At 40.7% G+C, this 19,884-nt stretch overlaps 1 protein-coding gene across 6 annotated transcripts in view; it reads right to left on the bottom strand.

The window, feature by feature from the left end:
• The window catches only part of LOC122557625 (protein kinase C-binding protein NELL1-like), a 1,008,016-nt gene that overhangs the window by 966,260 nt on the left and 21,872 nt on the right, over window positions 1–19,884 (bottom strand). For all 6 annotated transcript variants that reach the window (XM_087996275.1, XM_087996277.1, XM_087996278.1 and 3 more), the window contains exon 4: window positions 8,182–8,352. In XM_087996275.1, coding sequence (XP_087852401.1) covers window positions 8,182–8,352 — 171 coding nt within the window. The remainder of the gene's footprint in view (window positions 1–8,181; window positions 8,353–19,884) is intronic.

Below are 19,884 nucleotides of genomic sequence, written 5' to 3'. Positions count from 1 at the left end.
TATCCTGTTACTATTATCCAGATGTGCAGTAATTTCATCCTTTATAATAGACTCCAGCATCTTTCCCACCACTGAGGTCAGACTAACTGGTCTATAATTTCCTGCTTTCTCTCGCCCACCTTTCTTAAAAAGTGGTATAACATTAGCCACCCTCCAATCCTCAGGAACCGACCCCGAATCTATTGAACTCTGGAAAATAATCACCAACGCATCCACAATTTCCCGAGCCACCTCCTTCAGTACCCTGGGATGCAGACCATCAGGCCCTGGAGACTTATTAACCTTCAGACCTAACAGTCTCTCCAACACCAAATCCTGGCAAATATAAATTCCCTTAAATTCAGGTCCTTCAGCCACTGTTACCTCAGGGAGATTGCTTGTGTCTTCCCCAGTGAACACAGATCTGAAGTACCCATTTAATTACTCTGCCATTTCTTTGTTCCTCGTAATATATTCCCCTGTTTCTGTCTTCAAGGGCCCAATTTTTGTCCTAACCATTTTTTTGCCTTGCACATACCTAAAAAAGCTTTTACTATCCTCCTTAATATTCTTGGCCAGTTTACCTTCATACGTCATTTTTCCTCTGCGTATTTCCTTCTTAGTAATCCTCTGTTGCTCTTTCAAAGCTTCCCAGTCCGCAGTTTTCCCACTTATCTTAGCTATGTTATACTTTTTCTCTTTTAACTTTATATGTTTCTTTACTTCCCTCGTCAGCCACGGCCGCCCATGCCTCCTCCTGGGATCTTTCTTCCTTTTAGGAATGAACTGATCCTGCAACTTCTGCATTATACACAGAAATATCCGCCATTGTTCCTCCACGGTCATCCCTGCTAAGGTATTGCACCATTGAACTTTGGCCAGCTCCTCCCTCATAGCTCCATAGTTCCCTTTATTCAACAGAAGTACTGTCACTTCCGACTGTACCCTCTCCCTCTCAAATTGCAGATTGAAGCTTATTGTATTATGGTCACTACTTCCCAATGGCTCCTTCACTTCGAAGTCTCTGACCAATTCTGGTTCGTTACACAATACCAGATCCAGAATTGCCTTCTCCCTGGTCGGCTCCAGCACCAGCTGCTCTAAGAATCCATCTCTGAGACACTCCACAAAGTCTCTTTCTTGAGGCCCAATACCATCCTGATTCTCCCAGTCTACCTGCATGTTAAAGTCCCCCATAACAACTGTAGTGACATCTTTGTGACAGGCCAATTTCAGCTCCTGATTTAACTTACATCCAACATCCAGGCTACTGTTTGGCGGCCTGTAGATGACTCCCAAGAGGGTCTTTTTACCCTTGGTATTTCGAAGCTCTATCCACACTGACTCTACATCCCCTGACTCTAGGTCCCCCCGCGCAAGGGACTGAATATCGTCCCTTACCAACAAGGCCACCCCACCCCCTCTGCCCGTCAGTCTGTCCTTACGATAGCACGTGTATCCTTGAATATTCATTTCCCAGGCCCTGTCCACTTGAAGCCACGTCTCAGTTATCCCCACAATATCGTATCTGCCAATTTCCAAAAGAGCCTCAAGCTCATCCATCTTATGTCTAATGCTTCGTGCATTCATGTATAGTATTTTTAATTTGTTACTGCTCTCACCCTTCCCATCAACCCTTATTTCACTCAACCTTACAGCATGATGCCTTTCCGAGTTTTCTGCCTCATTGATACAGTTGTCTTTCTTGACTTCTCTTGTTCTAACTTTCCCTTCAATTTCCTTTTTAAACATCCAGCTTGTCCCCTCCCCCCCCGCTACTTAGTTTAAATGTAGCGGTGTTGCAGTAGAAAACCTGCCTGCCAGAATGTTGGTCCCTAACCTATTAAGGTGCAAGCCGTCTCTCTTGTAGAATTTATGTTTACCACAAAATATACCCCAGTGATCCAAGAACTTAAATCCTTGCTTCCTGCACCAGTTCCCCAACCACACGTTCAAGTCCATCATCTCCCTGTTTCTGGCCACACTAGCCCGAGGAACTGGAAGCAAACCGGAGATAACCACCTTGGACGTCCTGCTTTTCAGCCTTCTTCCTAGTTCTCCAAAGTCTCGCTGTAGTATGTTCCTCCTCTTCTTCCCGACATCATTTGTGCCGACATGTACCACCACCTCTGGCTCTTCACCCTCATCCTTGAGGATTTCCTGCACTCTGTCCGCGATGTCTTTCACTCTAGCACCAGGAAGGCAACACACCATCCTTAAATCCTGTCTGCTGCCACAAAAACCCCGGTCAGTTCCTCTCACGATGGAGTCTCCTATTACCACGGCTCTGTGCGATGTCCGACTCTTCCGCTCTGCCTCTGCGGCAACCTTTGATTGACAAACTTGGCCGCCTTGCGAACTGACAGTGTCATCAGTCTCTGCTTCCAAAAGCTTCAACTTGTTCCTGACAGGTACTTCTCCCGGAGTCTCTTGCACCTGTCTCCTCTCCGCCTTCCTCATCGTCTGCTCTCTTCTGCTCTCTTCTGGCATGATTGGTGTAATAACATCGCTGAAGGTCTTGTCCAGAAAGATCTCATTCTCTCGGATGAGCCTAAGGTCTTCGAGTTCTTTTGTCAGCGCTGCAATATGCTCGGTCAATTGCTGAATGCGCACACACTTTCCACACATATACAAGCCAGACACACCAGAGTCGTTGACCTCCCACATCAAGCACGTAGCGCACTGAACCAGCTGGGCAGTCATGTCTTCACCCTCTTCAACTGTGGTGTAATCACTTCACTCAACCTCCTTGTCAAAGATTCCTGAGCTGAAGCCTCACTCAATTTTGCCACTGACCCTTGGTATGCAATGCTGTTACAACTACTGAGACCCCAATATCTACATCCTGGCGCATCTGTTATTATTGACTAGAAACTCAACTGGACTCACCACATAAACACAGTGGTTACAAGAGCAGGTTAGAGTCTAGGAACACTGTGGCAAGTAATTCACCCCCGACTCTCAAAGCTTATGCATCATCTACAAGTCAAGAGTACTTGGGCCTGGCCAAGATGTGACTCAACCTGACATGGTCGGCTTAAGCTGCTTATGCACAGATCAATGAGGTAGGTTTTTTTAATTTATTCATGCGATGTAAGCATTGCTGACTGGGCCAACATTTGTTGCCAGTCCCTAATTTCCCAAAGGACAGCTAGGAGTTAACTACATTACTGTCAACTGGCCAAACCAGGCAAGGACAGCAGATTTTCTTCCCTTAGTGAACCAGATGGGTTTTTCTGACAATCAACAATGATTTTATGGTCATTATTCTATTTTTAATTCCAGGTAATTTTTAGCGAATTCAAATTCTCTCATCTGAAGGTTTCTTGTGGTGTAATGCTAGTGCCCTTATCTCTGAGCTTGGAGATCTGGGTTCAAGTCTTATATGCTCCAGAGGTGTGTAATAACATCTCTGAAAGTGGCAGATGGAGTTTAATCTGAATAATTGTGAGATATTGCATTTTGATAAAACAACCAAGTGCAGTACTTACACAGTTAATGGTAGGGTCCTGGCTAGTCTTATTGAACAGAGACACCTGGGGTGTAGGTATACAGTTCTTTAAAAGTTGCATCAAAAGGTAGAGAGGGTGGTTAAGAGGTTTAACATGCTTTCCTTCATTGCTCAGACCATTGAGTATTGGAGTTGGGACATCATGTTGAGGTTGTATAGGACATTGATGAGGCCATTTTTGGAGTACTGTGTACAGTTCTGGTAACACTATAATAGGAAGGATTTTACACAATATTGCTTGGAGTAGAGGGTTTGAGTTACAAAGATTGACTGGGACTTATTTCACTGGAGCATTGGAGGTTAAGGGTGACCTTTTACAGGTTTACAAAATCATGAGGGGCATTGATAAGGTGAATAGCAAAGGTCTTTTCTCTCGGGTGGGGGAGTTCAAAACTAGGGGGCATATTTTTAAGGTGAGAGGAGAAAGATTTAAAATGAACCTGAGGACCAACTTTTTCCACATAGATGATGGTTTGTACGTGAAATAAACTGCCAGAGGAAGTGGTAGATGCAGGTAAAGTTACAACATTTAAGAGACATTTTGACAGGTACATGAATAGGAAAGGTTTCAAGCAATATGGGCCAAACGCAGGCAAGTGGGACTAGTTTAGTTTGGGGAACTTGGTCGGCATGGACGAGTTGAACCAAAGGGTCTGTTTCCATTCTGTATGATGCTATAACAAGTTGATTAGAGAACGTTAAACATTTTACCATCTGCCATGGCAGGATTTGAACATTACCTGTGTCTCTTAACTCAGTCTAATGATAGTACCACTGGATCATCACCTCCCATGATAGCTTCTCAAGACTAGAGGTAACTAATGAAATGTGCCCCTGTACTACTGTGCACAGATGAGAACAATGCAAAAATGCTATTTACCAATTTAAGTGACACCATGTGTCAAAACATTGTATAACCAACCATAGAGTCATATGTTAGATTAGAAGCCCTTTGACCTTCGAGTCTGTACTGTACTGCCTAAAACACGCTACTACCTACATACAGAAACAGAAAGTGATGTTCAGGACAGGGTTCTGAGAAAGGGTCACTTGAGCCAAAACGTTAACTTTGCTTTCTTTCCACAGACACTGCCAGATCTGCTGAGCTTTTCCAGCAATTTCTGTTTTTGTTTCTGATTTACAGTGTCTGCAGTTCTTTTGGCTTTTACACTATGACCTATATTAATCTCACGTTCCTGCACAAGGTCTGTAGTCTTAAATGTTATGACATTTCAAGTATTCACCATTATCATATCAAAAATAATCAAAAGACTTTGCTAACTTTTGGAATCTCAGCCACATTACTATGAGGAATTATACCGGCCTCCAGTAACATCAGCGTTGCTGAGCTGATAACACTTTCACTTCCACCTGTAAACACAAGCATCTCAATTTATTGTCCAATATGACATTTCAGTGTAGCACTGAAGTTGCTGTTCTTTGAATTAATGTTAAAACTCAAGCAATGATTGTACAACTACAGCAAAGAGATTACAACTGCAGCAAAGCGATGACAACGGAAACATTTTAGCTGGATTGGAGTACCCGAAGAAGGGCTTATGCCCGAAACGTCGATTCTCCTGTTCCCTGGATGCTGTCTGACCTGCTGCGCTTTTCCAGCAACACATTTCCAGCTACCACATTATCAGACTTGGAAGGAAAAACATGATCTGATTGAACAGTGAAGGTTTCTGATTTTACTAGTAAACTCACTGAGCTTTCCATTTGATTACCAAGAATATTCATTAGCTCTCGCAAAGTCCCTGGGGCAGAAAATCTATTCAATCTTGTTGGGGGAGGGGGGAGAAAAGCTTTGTCTTACCACTGACATTGAAAGACATCTAATTAATCAGAAGATCCATCCAAGCGCTTAGAGAGATAACTTGTATCGATTGGGCTGAGGGTTTTCTGCAGGAGTTATGTTCAAACATAGTTGTATTTGCATGTTCAGAAATCAAAGAAACTTCACTGGCTATCACACATGCTCAAATGCCAGAGATATTTTTAAACTGACCTGTTCAGAGATGTTATGACATAACTCTGGAGAAGGTAGATCCGGCCCGGAGGTGGGGATACTACTTCTGCTCTACAAGAAAATGTCACCATCTGCCATTATGGGATTCAAATACAATTCCATAGATCATCAGCCAGGGTGTTACTGGGTTACTAGGCCAATATGCCACTACCTCCTCTAAAGCTTTGTTATAACACAGGAAACCCAGAAACTGCAAAAGCAAATTGAGAGAACAGTTGTCTAAATATTTGAGTCACGGATTAAATTAAGAAATCACTCAAAAGTTCTTGTTAGGTTTAGCCCAGGTAAAATGTCAAATTCAATATTCTTAAAAATCATTGTTCAAAATGGGCATAATAGAAATTCCTTTTCAGTGAAGCATTAATCATATTGGTTTCTAATCATGATTGGTGCATTTAAGCATTATCAACCTAAGTTTAAATTGAATTCTTTCATTCAATTCAATTTTAAACAAACGTTAATACTGACTTCTTTAAAATATCTGTCGTTCTGGTTTAAGGCTGGTGTTTGCACTTGACCACTGTTCAAATTGGTTCAGATGTGGATTCCTGCTTTAAGTCAATCTTCAAACAGGTGTTCTTACTGATTGCTCCATTTAATCATTGCACTAATTGGAAACTTTAACCAGCATGCCAAAAAGCAGCTCAGAAATAACTTCTGCTCAAGCAGCTGCTTTTGGTGAACATTTACCTTGCCTAAATTATTTGGAAAGTGAGAAACACAGATTATCATTTAAGTTCATGAATATTTCTTTATCCAATATATCTGGCATGCGCATTCTATTATTAACCTCTATAAACCAGTTTTTCGCATCATTTGTGAATAATTTTCTCAAAATAGGAAGATCTATCTACAAGTAGGAAGCAGTATATTATAATATCTCTGAACAGTGTAGTGATTGCAATGAGGTCAGCCAGGTGGACCTCGGAATATGTGGTCCTGGATTGTACGAGTTTAACAGTTGCAATCAAGGAGCCCTGGCTGACAGATAAAAACAGGTGCAACAGACATCCTGACACTCTGAGAGCGAGCTCTGAGGGATCAGTGTCAAGGACTTCCAATGTGTAAGTAAAAGGTGATGGAACACTGGCCTCTGTGGAGTTATTTGAAGCAGGCTGATTGGGAATCTCTCCAAAAATTTATGATTTTATAAAATCCCTGTATTGGATGTGCCTCAAGAAGGGCTTGAAGGGAATACAATGTATGTTTACCAGAATGACACCCAAACATCAGGGGTAAAGATATGAGGAGAGAGTATACAAATTAGGCCTGCCTTCTCTAGAATTTAAGGTTAAGGAGTGATTTATCAAAGTCTTCAAGATATTAAAGGAAACAATAGAATAGATAAAGATAAACTATTTCCTCTGGTTGGAGATTCTAGAATTGGGGGCATAGTCTGAGAATTAGGGCCAGACTGTTCGGGAGAGATGTCAGGAACTATTTGTATACATAAAGGGTGGTAGATGTTTGGAACTCTCTTTCACAAATGGCAGTCAATGCTGGGTCAGTTGCTAATTTTAAACCGTAGATTATTTTTGTTCAGTAAAGGCATTAAGGGACATGGCTAAAGGCAGCTTTATGCAATTAGGCTATATATCAGCCAGGATCTCATTAGACAGCAGAATAGGCTCAAGGGGCCTGTTCCTCTGGATGTTCTCTATCCTATTTGTGGTTAAACTGACTGACTCTCTGGGCCAATTCAGAGGACAATGAAGAGCCAATAACATTACTGCTATTAGATTCCCTACAGTCTGGAAACAGGCCATTTAGCCCAACAAGTCCACACCGACCCTCTGAAGCCTAGCCCATCCAACGCATTTCCCTACATTTACCCCTGACTAATGAACCTAATACTATGGGCAATTTAGCACAGCCAATTCACCTAACCTACACATTTTTGGACTGTGGGAGGAAACCCATGCAGAACATGGGAGAATGTGCAATCACCACACAGACAGTCGCCCAAGGCAGGAATTGAACCCAGGTCCCTGGTATTATGAGGCAGCAGTGCTAACCACTGAATCACTGTGCCAACGGTACTATGGGTCGAGAGTCAAGTGCGGTAAAGAAGGGAGATTTTCTTCCCTGAATGTCATTACTTAATCAGATGGGTCTTAATGACAGTCAACAATGTTACGTGGTCAGGATTAGGCTCACTTTTAATTCAAATTTTTGTTGAATTTAAATTTCATCATCTACCATGGTGGGAGTCAAACCCACATTTCCAGAACACATTAATTAGGATCTCTGGTTTATTAGTCCAGTGACATTATTATCAAACCACAACCTCCCCTGTAAATTAAAACATCACATCAAGTAACATTATTCAACTGAGTCAAAGGATGTGGCTTCCTGTTCAAAAAGATAGCTCATTGCCACAATTAGTGACGGTCATTAAATGCTGGTCCAACCTCAATGTCCATGTCTTATGAATAAATTAAAATAGTCATCATCCAACATCAAGAATAGGGTTCCTCTAGAGAGCGATAGCGTCACTACTTCTGGATAGGAGGTCCAGGTTCAAGACCCATGTGTCCCACAAGTATACTGTAACATCTCTGAGCAGGTTTCTTGGGAAAATATCTCCAACATCAAGAATTCCATGCATCATGTAAACTACACACTCCACCCATAGATGCAGTATTCCAAATCTTACTTGTTGCAGTCCACATGTAACAAGAGATGGGAAGCGCTGATCGAGAGTGCTATCTGATGCCATAGTCCATCAGCAAGTCGATATGGGAACACCTCAGTACGGGGTTTACCATTGAAACGGTAGTGATATCGTATTTCATCCCTTTGACCACTGCTCTCCAGTTCAAAGTACCTGCATTCAATACAGCAGATTATAAGATTCAGTGATTATTAAAATAGAATGCATACTATATCAAGTTACGCACATAACAGTAGCTCTGTATTTAGCAAAACACTGACATTTTAAGCTATTTATTCTGTTGACAAATTGAGGAACAGTTTGATTTTGCAAATTTCATATTCAATTCTTAATTTCAACCAGGGAATATATTGATAGCTCTAGGTCTATTTGCTTTAAGAAATTTCAGGCTGGAAGTCAAGTGATTTTCCCTTTGTTCCACAAATGAAACCATTTCACCAAGAGTTAATCTTTCAGTCCTATTGACTGGTCTAAACATCCAGCATACAGTTGAGTGACAAGAAATTCTTTGTAAAAGAGCACGTAAAACATATTCTCCCAAACATACCTCTCACACAACAGAAGGTATGCCTACAATCTACCCCAGAAATCTTTGTTTTCTTCCTGAAAGGGAAACAGCTTGGATTTTCGTAAGTGAAAGGGTGCCTAATAATATCTGAAGCAAGTTTAACATATTCCAGCCACAGACTACAATTAAAGTCTGTTCAAAAGGGTTAAGAACATGAACAATAACAGAGAGTCTACTCTTAAGCTAAAAAGTGTGGACTGTTATAGGTCACACTTAGTAAGGAATTTTTTTTCATCTGTTCCATCTTCAGTGCGGCAGTGTATTTTTAAAAATCCATTGTATCTTTTACAATAGTCACTTAACAATGTAAGTTAACGTCACCAAATTCAGGTGAAGTGATAGTCATTAAATTGTACTGCTCTCGGAGAAGCCTCAGTTAAATAAAAACAGTGATGTGAAAAGTACTTCAATGAAAGGTATGCCAAAGTGCTCCAAGTGATCTTGGAATAGTGCCACACAATAATAAGGTGGGGCAGTGTCTTATGGTTCACTCAAGGAGTCCAAATTACTGACGCCATGAACATTCCTACTTAATGAATGTTCAAAACAGCAGTATTGTGATATATTTCAGCATTAAAGTTCAATATCTCAAATATTTAGGACAGAAATCTCCAATATAAAAGATTAACTGATGCAAGTCAACTTGGACTGCAGTGACTTTCCCAGCTGACCACTGAAACACAAAACAATCTTGTCCTGCTTGCTGAATAAAATCTATCACATTTTCTTGCAAACCTAATGTTGACTTGAATATTTAATACAAATTAATTTTCTTCCTTTCAAGGACATGGTTTTTTTCAATGTCTTAAAGAACAGCTTCATTTACAGCAGAGAGTGGGTTAGGAATACTATCACATCCTGCTTTCGAAAGCAGAGACTAAAATTTCACAATCCCACAGGTGTTATGATGCAGAAGTAGACCATGTGGCCCATTTTGTCTGCACTGGAATTTGAATTAGAGTCATAGAGTCATAGAGATGTACCGCATGGAAACAGACCCTGCGGTCCAACCTGTCCATGCCGACCAGATATCCCAACCCAATTTAGTCCCACCTGCCAGCACCCGGCCCATTTCCCTCCAAACCCTTCATATTCATATACCCGTCCAAATGCCTCTTACATGTTGCAATTGTACCAGCCTCCACCACTTCCTCTGGCAGCTCATTCCATACACATACCACCCTCTGCATGAAAAAGTTGCCCCGTAGGTCTCTTTTATACCTTTCCCCTCTCACCCTAAATCTATGCCCTCTAGTTCTGGACCTAGGGAAAAGACTTTGTCTATTTATCCTATCCATGCCCATCATAGTTTTGGAAACCTCGATAAGGTCACCCCTCAGCCTCCGACGCTCCAGGGAAAACAGCCCCAGCCTGTTCAGCTTCTCCCTATAGCTCAAATCCTCCAAACCTGGCAACATCCTAGTAAATCTTTTCTGAACCCTTTCAAGTTTCACAACATCTTTCCGATAGGAAGGAGACCAGAATTGCACGCAATATTCCAACAGTGGCCTAACCAATGTCCTGTCCAGCTGCAACATGACCTCCCAACTCCTGTACTCAATACATTGACCAATAAAGGAAAGCATACCAAACACTTTCTTCACTACCCTATCTACCTGCGATTCCACTTTCAAGGAGCTATGAAGCTGCACTCCAAGGTCTCTTTGTTCAGCAACACTCCCTAGGACCTTACCATTAAGTTTATAAGTTCTATTAAGATTTGCTTTCCCAAAATGCAGCACTTCACATTTATCTGAATTAAACTCCATCTACCACTTCTCAGCTCATTGGCCCATCTGGTCCAGATCCTGTTGTAATCTGAGGTAACCCTCTTCGCAGTCCACTATACCTCCAATTTTGGTGTCATCTGTAAACTTACTAACAGTACCTCTTATGCTCGCATCCAAATCATTTATGTAAATGAAGACAGATCCATGGACTAAAATAGTGGACAAGCATTCAATCATGCATGTTAGAAATCTACGTTAACAATGCCAATACTTGCAATAGTCCTCAATCAAAATATTTCATGTAGTGCATTTTTTAAAAAAAGCAATTGTACCTTGTACAATAATCACTTAGCAATGTGAATTATCGACACCACATTCAGGCAAAGTGGTAGTCATTAAGTTGTACTGCCCTTGGAGAAGCCTCAGTTACATAAAAACAGTGATGTGAAAAGTATTTCAATGAAAGGTGTGTCAAAGTGCTCCAGTGATCTTGGAAGAGTGCCACACAGTAGCAAAGTGGGGCAATGTCTTACGGTTCATTCAGGGAGTCCGAAAGTACCAATGTGAGCTTTTTGCAAAATAATGAAAACAAAATACCGTGGGTGCTGTAAATCTGAAATAAACACAGAAAATGCTGGAGAAACTCAACAGGTATGGCAGCATTTGTGGACACACACAGAGTGAGAGAGAGAGAGAGAGAGTGTTAATGTTTTGACTCTGATATGACTCTTCGGCAAAACCTGAAAGTTGTTGGAAAATAGTTTTGTTTTATACTGATAACAAAAAATGCTAGAAATCAAAGTGAGTCAGGAAGCATCCGTGAGAGAGAACAGAGCAAGCTAATGTTTTTGTGAAGGATCGGATGTGATTTCCAACATTTTTTGTTTTCAAATAAAAAAAAACTATCTTCCAACACCTTTCAGGTTTTGCAGAAGAATCATATCCTCTTGCTCCTCCTCATCCTCTGTCAAATGTATTAACATAAAACTAGGAGCAAATTACTGCAAATGAGGACGAGCAAGAGGGCAAATTGTGTCCAGCTCAGTGCAAAAGACAGAGGGATTGTTAATGGTGTGGAAAGACTAAAAAGGGAGAAGTACAAAGAGTGTAAATTAAGGTGTGAGAGGGACAGAATTGGACCTTGCTATTCAGTGCAAAGTTTCTGCTGTACTCTGATCTGACAGACAATGATGGTAAAAGATTAGATTCTCTAACACTGTGGGTAATTTAGCATGGTCAATTCACCTGACCTGCAAATCTTTGGATTGTGGGAGGAAACCGGAGCACCTGGAGGAAACCCACGCAGACACAGGGAGAATGTGCAAACTCCACACAGACAGGTGAGATTCGAACCCAGGAGCTGTGAGGCAGCAGTGGTAACCACTGACCCACCGTGCTCCTACTTCCTTTCAATCACATATCTGACCAGGAATCTCCCAATCTTACCACCTGCCAGTGGTATATATTGGAATAATTAGCAAGATTATAAACACACTTGACTTGTTAAAAATCACATAACACCAAGTTATAGTTCAACAGGTTTAATTGGAAGCACACTAGCTTTCGAGCACCGAAACCAGTGCTTCCAATTAAACCTGTTGGACTATAACCTGGTGTCGTGTGATTTTTAACTTTGTACACCCCAGTCCAACACCAGCATCTCCAAATCATGACACTTGTCTTGGCTATCGTAGTACTGCTGTGGATTTGAATCCACAGCATCTGACTCAAAGGTGTCACAAGACCCCAAAATGTAAAAATCAAATATTTGAAGACTGGATAAGCTCTTGACAAAATATCAGCAGCGTACGTCAGGACAACACTGAAAATTAGATATCAGTTTTAACATGATCACGATTTGGACAACAATACAACTGGATAGAAACTAAAGCTAATTTCATTTGATTATGGTGATAAAAAGAGTTGAGGTCCTAAATTCAAAGTTAGGGAACTCCAAACCTAACACTATTGTCTCTTCCTTCAAGGATAGTTCAAATGTTACAAATTAAAATTGAATCAGGTCATGTAAGTGTCCAGGTCGATGCCCTAAATCAGAAGTAAAGTTTGCTGCAAACGAGGGGTCTTAGGCTGTTTCAGAATGCCCGTGACAAAATGGATCCCCTGAGGAAGGTGGATATTCATCTGATCCACATAGGGTTGCCCTGACTGAGATGCAATCAAGCCAGTGCAGTAAGATCTTGATTCTTTCTTGAAATTTCTACGGATTAGGGAAGAATGGGAGTGTTCCTCATAGGCCCGTAGCAGGCCTTTCTCCTTATGCTCCTCCCCTTTGGGACTTCCAGGAGAAGCATGCAACCCAAAACAGGACCATTCGGCGTCTGGGAACCTATAGTGGCTCTTCTGTAGGAAGGAAGGATGTGATTAAACTGGAAAGAGTGGGAAAAAAAATTACAAGGATGCTATCGAGACTGAAGGGTTTGAGTTCTCATGAGACACAGGATAGGCTGAGATGTCTTGCCCTGGAGCATTGGAGGCAGAGGGGTGACCTTACAGAGGTTTATAAAATCGTGAGCATTTCAGATAGGGTGAATAGCTAAGGTCTTTTCCCCCGGGGTGGGGGAGTTCAAAACTATAGCAGATCGGTTTAAGATGAGAAGGGAAAGATTTAAGAGAGACCTGAGGGACATTTTCACACAGAGATTGGTGTGTATGGAATGAGTTGCCAGAGGGTACAAATACAATATTCAAAAGTCATTTACACAGGTACAGGGGTAGGAAAGATTGAGAGAGATATGGACCAAACACAGGCAAATGGGACTAGTTCAGTATAGGGTATCTGGTTAGTGTGGACAACTCGGGTCAAAGGGTTAGTTTCTGTACTAGATGACGCTATGACTCTCGAGGTTACTTTCTCATGATGCTTAGCCCCTACAACTACAGGTATAGACACTATTCCTGAGCTCATTTTCCACTCCAAGACAGATCGAAATGAATTTCTGGACACATCTGTTTATCCAAACAGATAGAAACAATAAAGAAATTGGTAATGCTGATCTATCATGACATTTCTCACACACAAAAATAAAAATAAAATGTGTTGTTTCTTCATGAGAACAAAATTCCAATCTTTGCCCACCCAAAATTATTGCATTTCCCGATCTTCAACTTCCAAACTCTTTCCTATATTCTGTACAGTTCTGAGCACCTTTTCTAGCCTGCACATGTTCATTCTATTGTTTGGTTTCCCTCTTTCTCTCGGCTTTAGCCCTATTCTCCAAGTATTTTGCTGTCGCTTGTATCATATCTTCTGCTTTGTTGCAAAGTAACTAGAAGGCATACGGTGAAATGTGTTTCATTGGTACAGGGATTGAGTTCCAGAGCCGCAGTATCATGCTGCAACTATCCAAAACGCTAGTGCGGCCGCACTTGGAATATTATGTACAGTTCTGGTCACCGTATTTCGGGAAGGATGTGGAAGCATTGGAAAAGGTGCAGAGGAGATTTACCAGGATGGTGCCTGGTCTTACGAGGAAAGGCTGATAGACTTGGGTCTGTTCTCATTGGAAAGAAGAAGGCTAAGAAGGACTTTGATAGAGACATACAAGATGATCAGAGGATTAGATAGAGTAGACAGTGAAAATCTTTTTCCTAGGATGATGACATCAGCTTGTACGAGGGGATATAACTACAAATTGAGGGGTGATAGATTTAAGACAGATGAAGAGGCAGGTTCTTTACTCAGAGAGTGGTAATGATGTGGAATGCCCTGCCTGCTAATGTAGTTAACTCAGCCACATTAGGGAGATTTAAACAACCCTTGGATAAGCACATGGATGATGATGGAATGAGCTGAGAATAGTTCACAGGTTGGTGCAACATTGAGGGCTGAAGGGCCTGTTCTGCGCTATATGGGCGGCACAGTGGCACAGTGGTTAGCACTGCTGCCTCACAGCGCCGGAGACCCGGGTTCAATTCCTGCCTCAGGCGACTGACTGTGTGGAGTTTGCACATTCTCCCCGTGTCTGCGTGGGTTTCCTCCAGGTGCTCCAGTTTCCTCCCACAGTCCAAAGATGTGCAGGTCAGGTGAATTGGCCGTGCTAAATTGCCCGTAGTGTTAGGTAAAGGGGTAAATGTAGGGGAATGGGTGGGTTGCGCTTCAGCGGGTCAGTGTGAACTTGTTGGGCTGAAGGGCCTGTTTCTACACTGTAATGTAATCTAATCTAATCAAATATTGTTCTATGTTCTATATTCTAATCTTTCTCTGACCGATCGTTCTATTTGTCTCACATTTTGAGTTTGCCAACCTTTTTGTCTTGCAAATGGACTTCCCAAACAATCGGCACCCCTTTATCCTGGAGTGTAACTTGTCAAGATTATTTGAAGTTTGCCAATCTTGCATTTTCCCTTATAAGTGCAAGACAATAATTGTCAGCAACAGGACTCTCTTTTCGGGAGTAGAATATGAGCACTGCAGATGCAGGGTGGTGCTGGAAAAACATAGCAGGTCAGGCAGCATCTGAGAAGCAGGAGAATTGACATTCTGGGCATCGTGCATTCCTGATGAAAGACTTATGCCCAAAACATTGATTCTCCTGTTCTTCAGATGCTGCCTGACCTGCTTTGCTTTTCCAGCACCACACTCTCTTTTCGGTAATGTGCTACCAAGTATAATCTCTATTTCCTTTAGTCATTCATGGGATGTGTGAGTCGGTTGCTGGGCCAGCATTTATTGCCCAGAGGGCAGGTAAGAGTCAACCACATTGCAACGGTCTGGACTCACATGTAGGTCGGACCAGGTAGGATACCAGATTTCCTTCCCTAATGTAAATTAGTGAACCAGATGGGTTTTCACAATAATTGACAATAACTAATGATCTCCATTAGACTGGGTTTTTCTTTAATCCCAGATTCTTACTGAATTAAATTCCAAGAGACGTTATGGTGGGATTTGAACCCATGTCCCGGAAAGATTGCTGGTTAACCTTTTCTTCAGCTTTCATACTCATTATGGACTTTTATTTGACTTTTTGACTCATCCAACTTTGTTGTAAACCCATTTCTACTGAATTGTTGAGCAAATTTGCTATTGTGTGTTTTACAAAGAGTTTGGTTGGTTATGGGGCTGAAATGGGTACATTTTGAGAGAGGTGCTGAGCAGGTCAAGATCACGTGACTAAATGAATCTAATGTGGCTAAAAAAATGAAGCTCAAGCAGAGAAGACCCTAAACACATTGCCATTAATAAGAAAAAGAATACTATTAATTTTTTTATGTGAAGCATACTGAATATAATTTTAAATCGACAACTAGACAGTAATTTCCATAACGAAAAAGAGGAAAGTAAGGCAAAAGATAATAGGAATTTTGAGCTGCGAATCAAATATATATTTGCTGGGTCACACCGATCAGATAGTCACTGTAGATCAGAAGTATTATATTTACGATGTAGACTGTACAATATTACACGCACTTAGATGCAAAACCTTGCATAATTTATACAGGTCTTGCATATAGCTCTCTCTCTGATGAATTCCAGAAAAATAAAATGAACATGGAGACTTGTGGTGTTGCTAAAGATAGTCCTCTCAATGAGCACAATGTGCAAGCAGAGACAAGAGTTATATTTACCTATTTTGACTTCTTTTCCACAAAGGCTACTTAAAAAATGGCATTAAAAGAGACAGACCAAGCATTTTAAATATTTACCACATCTCTAGCTACCAATGATCTGTAAATCAACTGCAAAAAGAATATCTAATATTGCATCAAGCACAAATTTGATTGGACATGCGGTGTAACACCTGATCGTACTCAGGTTTAGTGTCATACCCTTATTGATTCAATTGTCATTATTGTTAGGATTTTCCATTGTTTAATCAATGTTTAAACATGGATAGGTTAGGTAAGTTTGCCAGAGATGCATAAAAACATTTCAGAATCACCAGTGAAAAGTTCTTTTCATTAATTCATGGGATATGGGCAACACTGGCTGGGACAGGATTTATTACATATCCGTGGCTGCCCTTGAGAAGATGATGTGAGATATTGTATGATGATCCTCTTGACTAACTCACTGTGAAGCACTGTGCATTTATTATACCACACTTCCATTCATTCATTCATTCATTCATAAAACTGCATTTTTGAAATACATTTTACTCTTAGAAGATAAATTACATTAAACATCCCTTCCGAGGCTACCAACCAATGACTGTTTCTTTACGCCTTTCAATTCTTATTGGCCCAATGTTCCAAGCAGTGTTTAGACTTGTTTCTGTGTCAAAGGTTACCTCTAAACAAGTGTTAATATTGTTACCTACTCATAACAATGCCACCACAGCAATCCTGTCTCCATAACTCACTCAAAATGTTAGAATATTAATTTTCCCTTAGAAACTGTCTTTTGGGACCTCAAAACGTTACAAGACATCAAACAGATTCCTCCACCAGCATGTCCCTACAGTCCACTACTTTTTATCTCTTTGAAATTTCCTTATTCACTACCTATTTCTAACTTTTATTTAGGACTACTATCTTGTACTAACGTATGGATTTATAAGTTTTAAATCCATATTAAATAGGGTCACTACCCCTTTAAGACACTTACTGTCAAAACAGTGCTTCCGTAAAACCGCATGAATGAATGAATGCATAAGAACTGTCAAATACAGACAATAGTAAATGAAATTTCATGACCCAGCTGCGGGAGATCAGTTTAATTTCCTCTATAGTTTTATTTAGTGCATGTATAATTTCTCACTTATTTAGATCATATAGATCTCGCATTTTTTACTAACATTACTAACTTTAAAGACAAAAGGACTAACACCTCTTAATTATGCAAGTTCAGACTGACATTCTAATCCATCAGGAGTAACAGCCAGCATTTGGCAAGTGCTTCAATTACCTCCTGCTTCCCCTGGACAGATGTCATGCAAACTTGTGTACAATAGATATATCTATGTGACACCATAATGCTAAAATTTTAATGTATGCAAAAACAGTGTATAAAAGAGGCTACTGTAAAAATATACTTTGGATTCCATCACCACCTTGAACTGTGCCATTGCGGCTGTTCAATAACATGTCTATTTTCGCCACCCACCAATCTTGGTCGTTATTGAACATGATCTCACAGTGGTGATGAGCTGCCTTCTTGAACCACTGCAGTTCATTTGCTGGAGATACACTCAGTGCCCTTAGGGAGGGAGTGCCAGGATTTCGACCCAGCAACAGGAAAGAAACAGTGATATTTTTCCAAATCAGGATGGCCGGTGGCTTGGAGGAGAATTTTACAGGTGGAGATGCTCCCGTGTATCTACAGTTCTTGTCCTTCTAGATGGGTTCATGGGCTTGAAAGGTGTTGTCTAAGGAGCCTTGATGAATTTCTGCAGTGTACTGAGTTGATATTACACATTGCTGCTGCTGAGCATCAGTGGTGGAGAAATAAATGTTCTAAAGAAGATTCACATTAGACTCAGTGTTAACTCTACTCCTCTCTACACTTGTAATATGGGGAATGGTTGAGAACTCTGGGTCTGTACTCAATGGAGTTTAAAAGGATAAGGGGGATTCTCATTGAAACTGATAGAATTCTGATAGGGCAGGATAAAGTGGACGTGGAGAAGATGTTTCCACTGGTCAGAGAGACTAGCCTCAGTGAACGGATAACATCTTGGTACTGAGATGAGGAGAACTTTGTGAATTGTTAATTGGTACAGTGGGTGATTTGGTGATGGGATTCAAAATAAAGAGCAACGGGCAGAGCAGTCTGTGGAATTGGCATTTATAATTCACAGAAGATTTTATAGCAACAATTCTGAAAATCTTTGAATTCAGAGGCTTTCTTCATTACATCTGAAAGATATTCACCATTCAGTGGACACTAGCCTATCAGGTTTCTGTGACTGAAGAAATGGGTTGATTTGCTCCAAATCAAGAGCAAAGACATTCCTTCAGTACCCTAGTCACAAGCAGAGTTAACCAAGAATGTCTTGATTCTTGATGTAAGTCTTGTTCCTTTCATTAGATCAATTACTTCTTTCCAGTTCCTGACAAATTGTTATCTGACATTTATACATCTGATTAAGAATAAAAGTTTTAGTGCTTCTCATTTATTTCTGCTTCCTCAGCTGGAAGTACTGACAAAATTCACAGAAGGCAATGTCAAGGTTGACACGAAGGCATAATCCTTCCACTATCTGAAACTGTACATCGGTTAATCATAATTAGAAGACAATTTATTGATGTAATTAAATATCTTGCAAATGGCACACAGCCAATAGAGCAGAAAGTTCAGCATGCTGATGAGCTGAAATCTCAAATCCAATAAAAATGAAAATTTTACAAAAAGCACCAATGAATTACTTGACAATATGGTGTACCAACTTTGGGACATCCTACCCAATGCAGGATTCCTAGCCTCTGACCTGCTCTTGTAGTCATTGTACTTATATGGCTGGTCCAGTTCAGTTTTTAATCATTGTAACCCCCAGGATATTGATAGTGGGGGATTCACTGACGGTAACGCCTTCAGTGATGAATGGTTTTGTTCGATTATGGCAGATACTTGTCACTCAAGCCTGTTTATAGGATAAACATTAGCTTTCCGAACCAGCTTCACTCACACTTTACCTCAGCTTCATACTTTCTCATTCATAAGCACTTCTAGTTGTTAGGCAACAAGAAAATAATGCTGTTCAGTCCTTTTCCAATCAGCTTTTGCACTCATTTCATTTCCTAACCATTATATCCCTCACACTTTCATCATATTCTATTTTTGGATTCATAGTCCTGTCTTCCTCACTTGCTTAACTGCTCTACTTTCAAACTCAAGCTCTGAATTACCTGCGGACAATGCAATTATATTCTTCGTGAACTTTTACATAATCACGAGGGCATTTGCTATTCTTGGAGAAGGTAACTCACTTTTACTTTAGATGCCATAAATCACTGACTGTGATGCATTTGGAAGTTAATCTGATACATTAAGTACTTTAATATAAAGATGAAACTTCCCCTTTATTATATCGATGCAACTTAAAGCATTTTTGAGTCTGCGCCAAGGAAAAAAAATTCATTTTGCTTGTGTTAAAAAACGCTGGTAGTTTATTTTAAATCACTCATGGGATGTAGGCATCACTGGCTGGGCCAGCATTTATTGCTCATCCCTAGTTGCTTTTGAGAAGGTGGTGGTGAGCTGCCTTCTGGAAGTGTTGCAATCCATTTGGGGTACAAAGACACACAATGCAATGAGGCTGGTAATAGCAGGATTTTGACCCACTGACACTAAAAAAAAAGTGATATATTTCCAAGTTAGAATGGTGAGTGAGTTGAAGGGAAACTTAAAGGGTGCTTCCCTTCTTCTTCAAAATGGGATTGGTTGTGAATTTGGAAGGTGCTGTCTAAGGAGCCTTGGTGAATACC

This window comes from Chiloscyllium plagiosum, unplaced genomic scaffold (assembly GCF_037043375.1).
Source record: "Chiloscyllium plagiosum isolate Xiang-an unplaced genomic scaffold, Cpla_swu_hap1 HiC_scaffold_18, whole genome shotgun sequence".
Classification (NCBI taxonomy): Eukaryota; Metazoa; Chordata; class Chondrichthyes; order Orectolobiformes; family Hemiscylliidae; genus Chiloscyllium; species Chiloscyllium plagiosum.
This window is presented reverse-complemented; position numbering and strand designations above follow the sequence as displayed.